This window comes from Terrapene carolina, unplaced genomic scaffold (assembly GCF_002925995.2).
Source record: "Terrapene carolina triunguis isolate 2854851 unplaced genomic scaffold, T_m_triunguis-2.0 Scaffold192, whole genome shotgun sequence".
NCBI lineage: Eukaryota > Metazoa > Chordata > Testudines > Emydidae > Terrapene > Terrapene triunguis.
The window spans coordinates 8,438,561-8,456,225 of record NW_020664543.1 but is presented as its reverse complement, the minus strand read 5'-3'; the positions used below and the strand labels follow the sequence as shown (position 1 = coordinate 8,456,225).

The window sequence follows — 17,665 nt, the reverse complement described above, 5'->3', positions numbered from 1 at the left end:
CAGGTCCATGAATAGATGAAAAGCTGCATTACTTGAAGTCAAGTGAGAATTCTTTGTCAAATGACCTTTGTTAATTAATCTGAAGCTATAAGGCTGATGAAGTATTTTCCGAATATCTGCTATTTTACCTCAAATTTAATTGGCTGATCAATAAATCTGCTTGAGGGGAGGGGGGAGAAGGTGTTTTTGCATGTTTAGTTTAGAATAAAACCTTTGGAGAACAAGTGCAAAAGACATGTGAAAACCTCAAGATTCTTTTCTCCAATTCTCATATTTTTAAAGCAATTTAGTTACTTTCTGAAATTCCTCCTCTCTCTGAAAAATAGTCAGTGCGGATGGGCACATATTTTCAACCCATGTTGCAACCTATTTTGCAGCATGTCCAAAACAATTAAATTAATGGGCTGTGCTTAAATATAGCAATTCCATCACTATAATCCATTAGAGACAGATACATTATCCCAGGCTATTGGAACATCAACAATGGACTCCATTGTTGTTTGAGGAGATTGTATGGTTTGGTTTTTGGTACTACTGAAGCAGTTAAATTAAGAAATTTAGTAACTCAGGGAGGACAATGGGAACAGTCAAACGACTTTGCAGCTGTTTGCCATGGACAGTGATCTTATGATCTCCATCTTTAAAGATGAGCAGTTTTGTTTAGAGGATGGAATAGGAGAAATTGTCTGGCTATCAGCAGAATAACTAAATTGAAAAGTGCTTTGTTAAACATTAGGTGAAACTGCTTTTAGGAAAGGTCAGCCATACTGTTAAAACAGCTAGATACACTAACAGGACCTGGCCTGGTTATTAGACAGTAAATGTTAAGCTTCTGGCTTTAATGAACTGTGTGACCTCTGTCTTACCAGTACCATAGGCTGTCCTAAATCTCCTATGAAGGCATACTTCTAAAGAGTGCTCACAAGAAATTCAAGTAATTTAGGTTAAGATGGACTAACATTTTATATATATTCCCTCACCACCTGCCCAATCCTGCAACTTTGTACTTGAGTTGTAATCCTATTGAAACCATTGGGATTACTCTTGTAAGAGCTGCAGAATCAGGCTCTTTAGTACCACACTTAAGCAATCAGACATATTAGATAATTTCAATATAACCGTTTAATACAGTACAATTAAACTATAACATGCCTGAGATTTCAACATGAAAAACTGAGGCTGCCTCTTGGAACAATGTTACGACTGACAAGCCAAAGTGTTCAAAAATACCAGGTTTTCTGCACAAAGATACCATCAAGCATATAAATGAAAACATCAGCCAGCCAGTTTCACAACTTGGAGACAGGATTCAAAATATCACTTCCTCCAAGAGTCACTTGGCACCACTTTCACAGAGATTGATTAGCAGACATTAGCACTAAACTGATTTCATTTTAAGCCCCAGTACTGAGATCCAGAAATGCCTGCGAAATCTGATAGATATGCAGTCTTCATCAGAACAATTCCTCTTTCGTAGGTTGTTTCTACTCTTTCGTAATTAATTCATTTCAAGAATATGTTGCTTGATAAAATGGGGAAGATAAAGAAAAAGATACCTTGAACCAGCACCTTTCAAATCAGAGATATCAAGCCACTTTACAAAAGGTAGCCAGTTAACGATAGGGGATACAGAGGCACAGGGAGGTTAAAAAGACTTGCCCAAGGTCACACAAAAAAACTCAATGGCGTTATCAGGAATGGAATATGTGTCTCTCACTTTAACCATTAATACACTTTAATACATTTTTTCAAAAAATGCTCAGAAGTCCACTTGTCCCTGTAAGTGCTCCTCTCCCCCCTTTTAAAAAAGCGTATGTCTCCAGACTTAAAGTCGTATCTTCATTGCATAAAGGTGTAAAAATTGATAAACCTAAACACAGGGTGGGGAATCTAGCATAAATTAAATATAGGAAATGATCTGTGCATGATGTAAAGCATAAACATGACGGAATAAAGCTTAGCATCCATAAACAGAAAAAAAAATTAGAAAAGGCTTACTAAGTTTATCTATGCTCCAACAACATAATTGAACCATTAGCTTCTGGCAATCAAACTTCATCAATTACTGTGGCCAAGTGAATGGACTGTGGCCAAGTGAATTCCAGACACATTAGCCAAATTCAACCCTGGCGTAATTCCACTAACTTGAACTGAGTTACACTAGTTCCTTATTTGGTCCATTCCGTGAGCCTCGGCCTAGTGTCTCAAGGCATAAGATCAGCAAATTCAATATTAATGCAAGGCTTTGGGGGATCAAATACTTGAAAGAACTGACTTCAGAAGGGACATTGGCTATGTTGCTGAATCATAGGCCTAAGAGGAAATTGAACTCTGAGCCAGCGGACATATTCTGCACAGTTCTGTGCCGCAAGCTGAATCTAGTGCATAGATGAAACACCATCTGAAAGTACACCGTTTCTTCAATAAACCAAAGTTTGCTACACTCAAAGCTATCCGTTTCCTAACAAAGTAGATTGTAAGTTCTTTTGGGTAGGGACTGCCTTTTACAAAAGGGTAAATGATTTGCCCAAGAACACACGGGAAGTCTGCTCCAGTGCCAAGAATAGAACCCAGATCTGCTGATGCCTGGTATTGTGCCTTACCCCCATAGCCATCCTTTCTTCTAACTCAGCCAGACCAAAAATCTTCAATCGTAAAGATGACCAGCTACTTCAGGAATAGTTTTTCTGAACTTACTGCTGTAGTTATTTAAAAGGGTGTGAAAACTAGGGAATTCTATGTTTATGACAGAGATTTCAAACCTAATGACTCCGTAGGTCCTAGATAACACACACACACACACACACACACACACACCATATTTACCAAGACCATTCAGCAATAGCTTTCAAATGGGGGAATTTTTAAATTTCCAACTGCTTTTAAGGGTGAGTTTTACAAGATCTCAAGGGACAAAATTTACAAGTCAAAATCAAAGCTGTGCTCCATGATTGACAATTACTCCCAGACTAATCCTATAAATAGTCATTCTTTTAAATTAGTCAAATCCAAACATTAAGTATTCATGTAGCCAAAGATTAGTCATTTTAAGTTAAGGGACAAGGAAGGAAAACATAACATACAGAAGAGCCTTTCAAATTTTGATTTACCTCTAGAATTGACAACCGTTTACATTAAAAAACATGATTACAGATAAATACATAGATGAAAAAATGTCCTGTGAAACTTGGGTCTTTAAGGCATAATTTGAGATCTCCATTGTTCATCTATGCATTTATATAGTTGGTCATTGAAGTATTTGCCTCCTGCATTACCTATGATTTCTGCTGGTGGATTACGCTCCGCTATACAAGTACCAAGAACTATTGTTCATGACCATAATACAAAACTGGCAGAACAAGTTACTCTCTAATGTAAGTGTCCTGTTGGATCTGAAGGATGCTTTTTGCTACAACCAAGTAAGTGCATAGCTAAATCAGCAGCTAAAAGCAGGCTCTGCAATTTAAAATGTTGGGGTTTTTTTCCTGCAGGCAAATAAAGAGAGAGGACCATAATCTGAACCTCCAAGATAGTATTGATTGAAAGATTTAGAGGAAAGACAAAGGTAGTTACAATTGTGGGTCAGAAATCAATAGGATGAAACAAGACTATTTAGTTGGGGAAAGAGAAGGGGACTCAGGTGTTCAGAGTTCTCAAGAATGTAAATTAAAACTAGTCACCTCCTCTTAAAACACTATGTGCCAAATACAAATATAAAGAGGCATTTGAACTTAAAAGGACAGCACAGCAGCGGTTTTCAACCTTTCCAGACTACTGTACCGCTTTCAGGAGTGATTTGTCTTGCCTACCCCCAAGTTTCACCTCACTTAAAAACGACTTGCTTATAAAAATCAAACACAAAAATATATATATATATAAAAAAAGGTCACAGAACATTATTAATGAAAAATTGCTTACTTTCTCATTTTGTCTGTATGAAATTTTAGTTTGTACTGCCTTCGATAGTGCTTTTTCTGTAACCTGTTGTAAAGCTAGGCAAATATCTAGATGAATTGATGTACCCCCGGAAGAACTTTGTGTAGCCCCAGGGGTACGCCTACCCCTGTTTGAGAACCATTGCAGTAAAGCACTAAAGAGGATGTGGAAGAACTGGCCTTCAATCATGAACGGTTGTCCTTCTCTGCACCTTTTCCAATTCTAATATATCTTTTTTGAGATGGGACAACCAGAACTGCATATAGCATTCAAGGTGTGGGTGTATCATGGATTTATATAGTGACATTATGATATCTACTGTTTTATTATGTATCCCTTTCTTAATAGTTCCTAACATTGTTAGCTTTTTTGACTGCTTCTGCACATTGAGCAGACGTTTTCAGAGAACTATCCATGATGATTCAATATCTCTTTCTTGAGTGGTAACAGCTAATATAGATTCTATCATTTTGTATGGATCGTTGGGATGATGTTTTCCAGTGTGCATTACTTTGCATTTATCAATACTGAATTTTGTCTGCGATTTTGTTTCCCAGTCACCCAGTTTTGCAAAACTCCTTTGTAACTCCTTGCAATCTGCTTTGGACTAAATTATCTTGAGGAAACGTGCATCATCTGCAAGCTTTGATGCCTCACTGCCTGCTCCTTTTTCCACAGTAAGGCAAGCTGCATCTTCTTTCTTGCTCCCTGGCAATGGCAATCAACAGCTGCCTTGAACCTGTGTAGGATAATTTCTCTGTAACCCACTTGAATGTGGTGTAATGGGAAGTAGCACCGGAGATTCCTACAATGAGACACAGAAGATTTATTCCCCTTTATCCTTTTGCTATCGGCATGAATGTGATTCAGTACTAGCTTCTCTCTTCAGTGCTGCCTGACTTCAGTGCTGCACTGCAACATCTGAGCACTATTTGGGGTCAGGCTGAGTTAAGGGGGGAGGCAATTGCAGAAGGTGAAAATAGGCCAGGAATTTGATTCAGCGGGAGGTGGCCAGGCCAGAAACCACTGTTCTCCAGAGCCCTCAGAAGATAAACACGTTAAGACCATAAACCTTTGGACCTTGGTTTTTGTAAATATTTTTACTTTATCAAGTTGGGGTTTTTTTTTGACTGAACCAGGTACAGATGGAGAGAAAAAGAATGTTCCTTTTTAGCAGTCAGAGTTATTTTATGTATGTGTGTGTGGTGGGGGAGTGGTAGGGTTGCCAACTTTCTAGTCGCACAAAATTGAACACCCTCGTCCCGCCCCTTCCCCTCGCTCACTAAAGCATCAAACAATCCTGGAAAATCACTTTGCAAGTCCAACATAAACAACTACATTTTGTTAATTATTTCATTGACAGAAGAATAGTTTTGGGGTTGTTGTTTGTTTTTAAAAGAGACAGTACGGCAGGTCAAATGCTGGGTCTAACCAGCCTGGCCTTCTCCACTTAGGCGTCTAAAAAAAGTCTGTATCATTGCTTGAAATATAAAGCAGTCAGAATTGTGCATTGGCTAGATTATTAATAGAGAGCATATTTTAAGATCGATGTAATAAGACATGCTGGCAAAGTCAAGAGACCTTTAATAACAGATGGTGTTTCTGACACAGCCTATTGAGTTTGTACAGGTAAAGGTGATTATCATTTCTAAGGTTGACTAAAGATTGCTCAAGCAATACATTCTGAATACAGATGTGAACCTTCCCAAACAAAAAACATACCCCGCTTTGCTGGAAATATGAGGTTTAAAAGAATTAGTTGAGTATTCTTTTAAGCTATATAAAATAGGCAGGTAGCAAAAAAAAAAAAAAAAAAATTACAATAAGTGCACCAAGATTTTTTTTTTTTTCTTTCAAAGTGATAATCAAGCTGTGCTCATTCTTGGCCTATGTAAACATGTCATCTTAATATTACATTTGTGGCTCCTTTCACACTTCACTCCTGTTATTTTCCCTTCCCCCTCCCTCTCTAGTCTTCTCTTAAATTAAGCTGTTTGGGGTAGGGGCCACATCTACCTCTATTTGTAGAATACCTAGCACAATGAGTCCCTGATCCTTATTGTAGACTTTTGTTGATACCATAATATAAATAAAGTTGAAGTACTATGCTAGTGTAGTTTTGCTCATGCTAATCCAAGGCATGGACCCCAAACCAAAACTTTACGTGAAGTCGGGAAGAGTTTTTCCAAACTAACACAAAAAACTTAAACATCAAGAGCAAATACACTGAAGCAGACTGAGCGGTTCAGCAATATTCACCATAGATACTTGATACACGAATCATGCTGAATTGGATGGGCCTGGTAAGCCTCTCGCCTATATCCCCCCCTCTCATATAAATGTATTACCTAAATCCGAAATACAGGATAAGAAAGAGGTGGCATAGATACACCTCAGGATGTTTAGCATCAACTGTAATCCAACCTTCTGCTCACTAGCTCTTGCAGATTTGAGGATGAAGTGGTCATTCAGAAAGTAGTAACTGGCAAGATAAAAAGTTGGTAGGATGATAGGTCTACAAGGTGGCAAGGAGGATGGCTTTTGGTGCAAGAGAGAACAGCAAAGAGAGAAAAATGGTACCACTTAGCCAGATCAAATGAGAGCAGTGTACCTGCCTGCCAAAGCCCAGAAGTATTCAAGATGGATCCAGCCCTGAAAAACTCGTATGGAAAAATCCTCAAATTCGTATTTCCCAAGTTCACATTTGCAGTAAACTATTTAAGGTATAAAGACATTTTCCCATGTGATAAAGGGGAACCCTAATATCTCCCATCACGTTATATAACAACATTTGGCCAAAGACTATTCTTGTTAGATTCTAAAATGATTCAAAATTCAGGACTGTTCCCCCCCAATCCGTACTCAGAGTACATTGTCTGTGCTAGTTCAGATGCCTTATTGGACTGAGCCCTCATCTGCACCATGAACTTTATTCTCAGAGGTAAATATGATGCAGATAAAGTGATTTGCTTTGAGAGCACCAAAGTACACCCGGTTTAATCCACCTCTAGTGCTGATCCTCTTCCCTGTCACTGCTTCATATTAGAGTATTTGAACACTATGTACACAGAACTTTCTGCCTAGGAACAGCAGCAGCAGCCTCAAACTGAAACTCTATCACATAAGCACATTGAAACTTAAACAATACAGCACATTGTATGATTGCTAACAAGCTAATGCAAAGTGCCCCCTACGCACCAACAAAACCCTCTTAAAGTTAAATCATATGCAGCACTGGAAAATGATTTTAACAGAAGCCAACTCAGTCCCTGCTAAGAACACTGCCATTTCAATACACAGATTAAACTAATATATTCAGTGCTTGAGAATTTCATGACTAAATATGTATCATCAAAATAACCTGTATATATTTAGTCTATTCTACCACATCAAATTCAAGCTCCTTGCCTCTCACTAAGCTCTGCACAAACGTCAGCCCTGCCCACGTTTGCCCTCTCTCATTTCTTATTTTTCCTCCCAACTACTGTTACTGGGCTTATTTTCTTTTCCCACTTGACTTCGCACCTTCTTTCAAGCCCACCATTACTCTTGGAATAGCCAAACATTTTGTGTTTGACTAGCACCTTCTCTCTCTTCTCCTTCAGATCCCCTTTAGAACTACAGCTGTGCTAAATGACATCAATGAACCCTCAAGTACACACCAGCAATGCTTTTAGAAGTTAGCAGTTCAGTGCATCTCAGACTATACTTGTGAAAGTTTAACAAACATGGGTTGAAGCTATCCAGCCTCCCCACAGCCTTCCAAGCATCTGAAGACCCTCTCCCCATTATTCATATGAAGCTTTTGGATGAAGGTTAATAAAGAGGAGTTTCTGTGAGAGGTAGTAAGAATTCTTTTTAGGACTGAAGTGAAAACTGGAAATTCCTGTTAGCCTCACCTGTTTTAAAGCCCACAGTTCAATAGCTTCAGCAATTAATGGATTTTCAGTGGGTGACTCTTGCTTGAGCTGATCAGAACGAAAATCCTTCAAATATAATCAACTACACAAATGGATGTTATGCTGTTTTATTAGTTACTTAACCAGAAAGGTCGAGAGTTTCCATGTTAGCTTGCTAAAATTAGCATCCACTTACAATCCAATGGCAGCAAATCAGAAGTGCTACAACCATGCTAGTCACTTCCCTCATTATTTCATGCATTTAATCTGGAGAGATCAAAAATTTAGGACACAGAACTCTACAATGTGGTTTGCAGTAGCCTTCATCTTAGGAACTCACAGAAACTACAGGTCCCAGTATGCAATGTTCTCTCTTGAAGTAAGTAACATGCCATTTTATGCATCTTAGTTACTGCCGAACCCTCAGCAAGTTCTCAGTTTGGCAAAATCTGGGCACACCTGCTATAAATACAATGTCATCCAAAATATTCACTATCCTTTGATTAGGAACTAAAGTATTCCTGTGGAAAATTAAGATGTTGTGTGTAATATTTTTATAACTATCATATGGCCCTCAGGTAATCTGTTTGATATCAATCTGCCTGAATGCCAAGAGTTGAATAAAAAAAGGCTGTAAAGGATGAAACCCACAGGAAAGGAAACAATGGCAAAGATAAGGCTCCTGGAGTAACCAGTGCAGGGGAGCTATCAACTGGGGAATACCCCCATCTGGCTCCATAGAATGGTTTCATCTTTCTAAGGCTGAGCTAGGATCAAAGGGGATCCTAAAGCTTCCAAGATGCTAGAAAAAAAGGTAATGAGTGAGTAGCCCAAGGCTACCAGTGTGTGCTGGTGAAAGCTGACACCGTAGGACATGCAGAGACAGGGAACTAGCCCAGGAAGTTAAACAAAATACAGTATATACATCAAAATTCTTCAAAGAACCTGCACGAAATTCCAAACATCTTCCTGGGCTCATTCTAATGCAAACACACAGCATATGATTTAGTGAATTTCAAAATGTAATTTTACCTGGAAAATTGAATCAAAAAAGCTCTCTTAAGCCTCCATCCCACATATCTGACATTCCCCATAGCTTTGATGCAGTGCTGGACAGAAAAATAAAAGTGATTAAAGTCAAGACTTCCTGAGGATTCAGATTATATCTATCCTCCCACTGGCAACAGAACAAAAGACTACTTGGCTAAAATGGCCAACTACAGATCTATGTCTGCACTGCAAGGCTGCTCAACTTCAGGGTCCAGTCCACACACAGAACTAGGGCTGGTTGAAAACTGAAACTACTTCTTCCCCCTTCCCTTTCAGAAAATTGATTTTTTTTTTTAAACTAAAAAAAGAATTTTGGGGGAACTAACTGCTTTCCTTGAAAAATTTCATCTTTAAAAAAAAAATGTATTGTATTTTTTGGTTGCCATAAATTTTGTAAAAAAGTCCACGTTTTCTATAGAAGTAGAATTCCCCCCCAACCCACACAAGCTTTACACAAAAAGAGAAAAATGACTTAAACACTTCAGATTATAAACCTTTCAGGGCAGGTACTGTCTCTTCCACATTTGTGCAGCACCCAGAAACTGTGGTGTTTATTACTACAACATTTGTGACTGTGGGGGGGGACGAGGGGGTGTGAGATTACAACACAGAAGAAAACAATGAGGGAAGAGTGACAAGTGTGTGGGGAGTGAAAAAAATGACGTGAGATACTGACTGAAAAGAGAAAAAGAGGACATGGTCAACCAAACTCATTTTTAGCAGAGTAACCCAATCCACATCAGTTTTATAGGGAAGATGTGTTAGGAACCAAATTCAGTCAAATATTTTTCAAATACCACGAACTCCAACTTCTGCCTGCATACCCCTCCACTCTCTCTCTCTCTCTCCCCCACCTGCTTTTCAGCCATGCCTGCCGTTTCACCAGAATTTAGTAAGTGCTCCTGAGTACATGTGCATTTTCAGTAGCATCAACTGCAAAGAATACACATTCCTAGCCAGCACTTTGCAGGCTATGCCACTGGGAAAATATTCAGGCTCGGGAACAGCTGCTGGAGCAGACAGTCCTTATGGTCACCTGTTGGAGAAGAGGTAATGTGCTGTCAGTCAGTTTGCATCTTGGGATGACAAGCTAGTGACATGAACACCTGCGCTGAAGAGAACAAAGATTGATTGAGAGGAAGACCCCAGACTGAGAAAACAATAAGTAGAAGAGAGAGAACTAGACTGAGAACAGCAAAAAAAGGAGTTGATTATTTATTGAACACAAGGTGTTTCTGGAACCGTGTTAAGGATGACACTCTCCACCACAAAGAACTTTTCTCACTCTAAATTAGTGTGTGAAAAATATACAAATGCACATGACAGCGTGTAGGCTGAAGGTCTCAGCTTCAGAGGAAAAAAAATACTGGAACAGAGAAGTAGTAAAACAAAAAAGACACAGAAGAAAATCAATTACAAAAAACCAAGCCATTATTCTAAAGAAAAATACAGAATGAAGAATGTTACATAAATACTAAAAACAGTCCTAAGAGAATTTATGAAGATCATACCAAAAAGGAAAACATTTTTACTTGTTCTAATAGATATTCTAAAGTTAAAAATCAAGAGACTTTTTGTCATTAAAAATATTCACTAGTTCAATCTATTTTCCCCTCCCCAAATCTCTGACTGAAGGGCTTTTAAAGCATATGACATTACGTTCCTGAATATGTGACAACTAAAAACAGAGATTAAAAGAGAGCCCCAACCAGGTTTATATTCCTTTAATAATCAGTATTTAGTTTAATCTATTATAAGCAGACTCTTTCTGGAGAGTTTTAACTGTCATCTACCTAAAAAACAGAACAGTCTTCAATTAGAAAAAAAAAAAAAGCAACTTGTCTAGAAAGTCCAATTCTCCAATGCAGCCAGACACATTGCAGCAACATTTTTATGTTCTCTGATGGGAATGGACTCTATTAAGAACGCCAAGAGATCTGCAACATTTCACGACAGCCTATTCATTATTTTTATAACCAGTATTTTGGGTTGACTTGTTAATGGACAATTTTTTTAAAATAAAGACTCACATTATACTGAGATTTTAATCAGTTAAAATGATATCAAGCGAAACTCATGGTCACTGAGAAGTTTGAGGTTATGTTCTATTCCAGACATAATTTCTTATCTAAACTATCCAATTAGCAAATTGCCTATTCTTTTTCAAGTTTTATTTTTATTATGGTCACCAATGTAAAAAGATGATTACGTGACTACAAGTGAAAACATCAAAGTAATAGAATGAGTGGTCACATGGGTCACAGCTGAACAAAGTACAGTTGTAAATTATACAAGGCAAGAGAGAGTACATCGGCTCCGAACAAGGAGGGAAAAAAACAGTGCTAGCACTTTTAAAATCCAGGTCTTAGCTCATTTGATTGTAAATATCTTAGTTTGATAATTGCAACCAAAGTATTCAAATAGAGACATACCCCAACCCAGACTGTCCCCCTTGACATTTTTCCACTTACCATTTCCTCCTCCCACCCTAATTATCTGACATTTGAGGTAAGTTTGTTTTCTCTATATTTCTATATTGGAAAGGTGGAAGCTTCACTAAAAAACAAAAACAAAAATCAAACAACAGTGCTCTTGGAACTTTCTGGACTGACTACATGAGATGAACTGAAATCTGGATAGCAAATTCCCCAAGAAACAAAGCACACTGTCTGAGACACACCGAACTTCACACACAACATGCTTAAAAAGAAATCTTTGCCACTAACTCCATTCTGCAAGACAAGTTCAAAACACATCTGCCCTTTTCCTTTTGAGGTGATTACTCTATTTTTCTCTATAGCTGGATGCAATGTTAGCTCTCTCATCTTGAATAAGTAATTCACTAAGGCAGCTGAAGTAGAATACTCTTACCTACTAAATCATTTCTGATATTGCCAACACTACATGCTCCCAAAGGGATACTTCAATTGCACTCACTGACAGATATGATTCTAAGGTGCAAATGAGCTAAGTTAGTTTTTCTAGCCAGAGTAAAGTATGTCCATTAAGAAACCTCACCTTCAATATTTCTGGTTCTTTGATGTCCAGAGATGCTGTATTCCACTGCTTGCTCCGGTTTTTATGTAGTTTGTGATATTCACGAGCACTTGGTGTCAGAAGCCAAATCACACAGATAGCAATCATAAATCCAAGGGCAACTCCCAGGAAGAGTCCACAGAAGTAACTAGGGAGAGGGAGTATAAGATAAGCATAGACTAACATTGTAAAGAAGTACAAAGTCTTAACGGGTATTTTAGGCTGCTGCACACACAAATCAACTTCATCTTCGCTATTGAGTGCAGTACCATATTCCTCAGTTATTTCTGCCTGGAGCAAAGGTTCTGTGGGTTTTTCCACTTTGCTTTCATCTTCTATTAAAAAAAAATCTTCAGAATACAGTTCAAAAAATTCTTCATCCTCTTTGCTTGCCAGTGCAGACAAAGAACATTTTTCCAATACCAGCAAAGTCTTCAAATTTGGGTCCTTTGTGCTTACAGACTGGGAGCTTTTAGTCTCGGTGTCTTTCACATGTTCCTCAGCAGTTTTGGACTGGTTACTTTTATTTAGAGTAGAATCACTTCCATAGTAGTCCCCTTCAGAATCACATTCTTCTTCCTTAATGCTATAGTTGTTATTGCTTTCCAAGTGGCCATTTAAATTGGAAAGATTTGAGAGTTCTGAAGCACTTGAAGATAAGGCTTTGGGCCTGTGGCTACTACTTTCATCGCCCATTATTTTGCTGAGGAGTTGAAAAGGCTCATAGATGACCTCTGAAAGGCGTCTTTTAGTGTCTTCAATTTTAGCCTCCATTTCAGGTACTTTAAAAAAGGAACGAGTATCTGAAGGAGACGTTAATGGGGAAGAGGGGGCAGTTTTGGAATCGCCACCTGTAACTCGAGGCTGAGTGAACTGTTTGAACAGGTGCAAGTTCAGTTTAGAGTCAGGTTTGTAGGATACAGCTTCAGATTCTTGTTTAGATGTGTCTGTGGACAGAGATTTCACTAAGGTTTTCATTAAGTGTCTATGTCTCGTGGGCGGGGTGGGCTCTTTTGGTTCTACATCTGTTGAAAGGGACCTAACTAAACTCATAAAAGGCTTTGAACTAGAAACAGTGGATGAAGCACTAGACAAGACAGTTGGCTTGGATGGAGAGGACAATGGGGAGGATGACAAGCTGGCTTTCTGTTCCAAAGGAGACAACACACCTGATGAGCTAGCTACATGATACGAATCAGATGAGGGTGATGGAACTAATGGCACTGCACTGAATACTTGCGATGCTGAAGAAGAATCCAATGGCTTTACAGTGTTTACGGTTGGCAAAATCACAGGTGACGAAGATAAGAGGGATGCAGAGTCGACCATGCTATGCGAGGTAGCTGGACCAGAAAAATCATGGCCACCATGTTCAAAGCAGAGGTCTTCCTTGGCTTCAAGTGCTGTTACAATGCTTTGGTCATCCAGTTCATCATTGGGAGACTCCTTAAACTCCTCTTCCTCCTCCTCTTCCTCCTCCCCAAATGCCGAGAAGTGAATGGTGATGACATCTTGGGAAACAGATCGCTGAACTTGCACTTTTGGGGCAGACTGCTTTGAAGACATTTCATCAGTTTTCTCTGCATGGCTACTGTTCAGACTTGTCATTGCAGGTCCCAGAGATGTGTCAGGGTCTGTGGAGAGAATATTGAACTAAATTAAAGGCAATTTCTCCCCAGACTCCACTCTTATTTCCAACTATTAAGACAAACACAGAAAAAACTATGTACATATGACATGTCTGCAACTTAAGAGCAACAAATATCCATACTGGCACTTTTCATTCCACTGGATTTAATTGTATTTTATCAAGTGAAACAAACGTATTCTACAGTAACTAAGAATTTATTTTCAAAAGTCAGACATATATGTTTTAGATAAAATACGTACAAACTTGAGGAAAAAGTAGTTTCTCCTAGTGCACATAACAATGCTTTGCATATCGTATGCAAAGATTAAAAGGGGGACTTTTAATCTTTGAAAAGAAATGAGAAAATGTGACAGGGAGCAAAGGAGGTGGAGGAGAATGAAGGCAAAGGAGAAGTGTGTGTGGGGGGGAGAGAAACAGGGGAATGGAGAGATAAGAAGATTCCTGCCAAACCCTTTCAGATGAAACTAGCAAGATTTTGGTGGTAGTGGTGGGAAGAAAGAAAAGATAACAAAGATGCCAGGAATTAGAGGTATGGATTACTAGTGTTCTCCGTGATAGCAGAAGTGCAGCTAACAGCCAATGCATGTTTCCACACAGCAGAAAAATATACCTTCCACCATTAAGATAGTTAAAAAGATTCTACGCTGTTAAGCTACCTTTAAGTTTCTACAATTATTTGCCCTGTGAAGAACCCCCATCATCTATATCCCCAGTATATTTAGTTCTTACAGATTTATTTCCTGGGATTGAGATGCTATCCAGGCTTTAACAAAGCCTCCAAACTCTAAGCAAAGACAGAAACATGTAGAAATGGTGAGGTTAGCTTTTTTGGTTGCCTTTTTAGTTCTCATTTCAAGTTCTGTGAATTATGGACAAATGGTCAGGATAACTATCATTTTAGCAATATGCACTAGAACAATAATTGCAAACAATCAAAATTAGTTTTGGGCAGTATTGAAATTCTAAAGTCATCATTTAAAAAGAATTCTCAATCCCTTTTGACTGAAAATCCTTTAAAATACATATTAAATTTTGGCAGTATTCCCAATAAAGCAAATTGTAAAATGGTTCAAAACTCTGAAAATAAGCAGCTAGTGTGCTTGTCAAAAGGTTACTACTACCTTAGTTAGGACCATTTGCCTTGTCATTGGATATGAATTTCTTCTCTGAGAAACACCTCAGACAATGAAGTTCAAGGCAATTCTATTGCTAGGAGGGTAAGTGTACGGCTGTCTTTGACTGTGTGTGGTAATAAAAGGGTGTTTCCATTTTGATCCAGGTTTTGAACAGGGTGTTCAGATCTGGGACAGTTCAGATTCACCCCATTGCAGAGATAAGAGGTGAGGTGTATAACATGATCATCTAATTTCCAAACCCTTCAACTAGCTTGGGGTTGTTCACATTGAGGGGGTTGTTTTAGGCCCATCTTTAGCTGTGACGTCAGTTCAGACATATTACAAGTGCCCAGAAATCTATTGCTTGTCATGTAGGCTTCCTGGGGAGAGGTCTAAAAGCTGAAAAATGGAAATATAAAAAAATACAGTTAAGGCAGGGAGTGTGTGCACCCAGTGGCTAGAACTTGGGGTCTGGGAGTCAGGAGATCTGGGTTCCATTCTTGGATCTGAGGGAAAAAAGCCTCAGTTTCACCCTCTATAAAATGAAGGATCATGCCACCTACACCACAAGGGTGTTGCCAGGTGTAGGTCAGGAATGAAAGCATTTTGAGATCCTTTGATGGAAAGGTGTTGTGTAAAAGCAAAGCTTTATGTCTGTCATTTAGGAAATTGAACTCCAAGTAATATTGAAAATGATGAAGTTACAGCCCCGTAAAATCATCTAACAAAGCAGCAACTAAAAAGTAAAAGAGGAGCATAATAATAGAGACAAGGAGAATTAAATAACAGGAGGCTTCTAGCTTGAGTTAAAAAAAAAAATTTTTTTTCTCTAAGTTCCATCCCCACTGCATGCTAAGAGCTAACAAAGTCTCCTTTCCACACCTCTCAACATGAAGCAGCCCTTAGCTTATACAAAGAAGATGGTACTGCAGTATAGGCAGACCGACTCCATTTTCTGAAGCCTAATTGTGTCACCGTTATGACATACTTCTATTAGCTCAGTGACAAATGATCACAAATCTGTTTCAAAGATACTGATCTCCACGTCTAGTTCAATGCACCAAGGTCACTTAAAAAATAAAGTCCTACTGAGCCAAACTTGCTAGCAACACCGCTTTGTATATTATCACATCACATCCATTAAATGACAGGCATACGATAATTCAGGCATCTTTCCTGTCCAAAAAAGGACTGGGGAAAAAAAAGGAACTAGAACACACACACTTACTTTTAACAAGAAATGAATCCAAGGCACTGGTGACCACCATCCAAAATGGTCAGGCAGAATAGAACCACTGCAATTTCCCATGAGGCAGTACTTTATTTTCATTGTCAAGACAATACGTTTGTCACTTTAGTAACTAAGCTATTTTCAGGCGCTGTGAACATGCTGAAATCAAACTGACAAGCGGAATTAATCAGAAGTCTTTGCTGATGTTTAAAGTGCTGTTATACTTAGAAAGGCTATGGGAGAGGGAGCTGGATTCTGTTCTGGGTTACACATCATCCACCAAACTGTTAACCAAGTTCCAACTGCAGGACCAAGTTTTGCCATGCGGTTACAGCAGTGCAATCCTACTGCAGACAAGGAGCTAAATTTGGCCTGCAGAAGCAATTACAGGTGATAATGTAAAAGAATGGAAAAACCCAGCTGAGGTTTCAGATACCAAGGTGAATTTGCAGTTGGGAGGGGGGGAAAAGAAAAAAAAATATTTATATATAAAAATAAAAAAATGTGTTTTACTTGTAACATGAGCAATTTGCTCTGGAAATTAAGGGTGTCTTCACTATCAATGTTATAGCGCTGCCGCGGCAGAGCTTTAACATGGCTGTGTAGTCGCGGTGCCAGCGCTAGACGAGAGCTCTCCCAGCACTGTAAAAAACCCACCCCTACAAGGGGCATGGCTCCCAGCGCTGGTGCACTGTCTACACTGCCACTTTACAGCGCTGAAACTTGCATCGCTCAGGGGTGTGTTTTTTCACACCCTGAGCGAGAAAGTTTCAGCACTGTAAAGTGGCAGTGTAGGCAAGGCCTAAGATACAAACATGAAATCCTATATTGTCTGTTTTACAGATTCACTTTACATAACAGAAGAGCATTTTTACTGATAATTATGCAAACTGGTATCTTTGTACCAGACATAAAAGCAGTCACATATACCAAGCTTCTTAAACTAAATTAATAGCAAGAAAATTATGAATATTAAGGTTTCCCCCACCCCAGAAACAGTAGAATGCAGATTAGGAGAGAAATGGGTGTGGAGTGCTATTCCCAGTATTTTGGGAATGTTTTCTGTTCTCCACCAAAATTTGATCAAACACATTCCTTGTGTCCCATGATTTACCTCCCACTTTTTTTTTTTTTTTTTTTGGCTTTGTTACACAGCTAAGTTAACAGTTCATTTCTGAGAAACTCTGTATATTGCTTTCAGAATGCAAGACCAGAGTCAAATAGGATTTTGACTTGATGCCCATAGTTAGGACACTAACAAAGAACGGTTTCAGAGTAGCAGCCGTGTTAGGTGGGTTGTAGCCCACGAAAGCTTATGCTCTAATAAATTTGTTAGTCTCTAAAGGTGCCACAAGTACTCCTGTTCTTTTAACAAAGAACGTACTCTTGTAATAAAACATGCATTACTGAATCATATTTTAACTGTTTAGATCATAATCTAGATCTCTTAAAACATACAGAATGCACAGTGTAGATGAATTAATGCACTCAAAACCTTACCTTCTGCACTTCCTAATTTTTTTTTTTCTTTTAATTGCACAAACCTCTGGTGTTTCATCTTTTTACTTCCACAGCACCTTTCTTCTGAGGAGCTCAAAGATTTTTACAGGTATAATAAATTAAGCCTTACAAAACCATCAGCATTTTGCCCCATTTCAAGTGGGGAAACTGAGACAAAATAAGAGACTTGATCTAGGTCATACAGGAAGTCTATAGCAGATCCCCAAGCTTCTCAGTCACACGAGAC

At 38.7% G+C, this 17,665-nt stretch overlaps 1 protein-coding gene across 4 annotated transcripts in view; it reads right to left on the bottom strand.

Annotated features, from left to right (window-relative positions):
• TEX2 (testis expressed 2) overlaps positions 1–17,665 on the bottom strand; it is a 114,234-nt gene that overhangs the window by 46,138 nt on the left and 50,431 nt on the right. For all 4 annotated transcript variants that reach the window (XM_024192556.2, XM_026654644.2, XM_024192558.1 and 1 more), the window contains exon 2: positions 11,904–13,555. In XM_024192556.2, the coding sequence (XP_024048324.1) occupies positions 11,904–13,555 (1,652 nt within the window). The remainder of the gene's footprint in view (positions 1–11,903; positions 13,556–17,665) is intronic.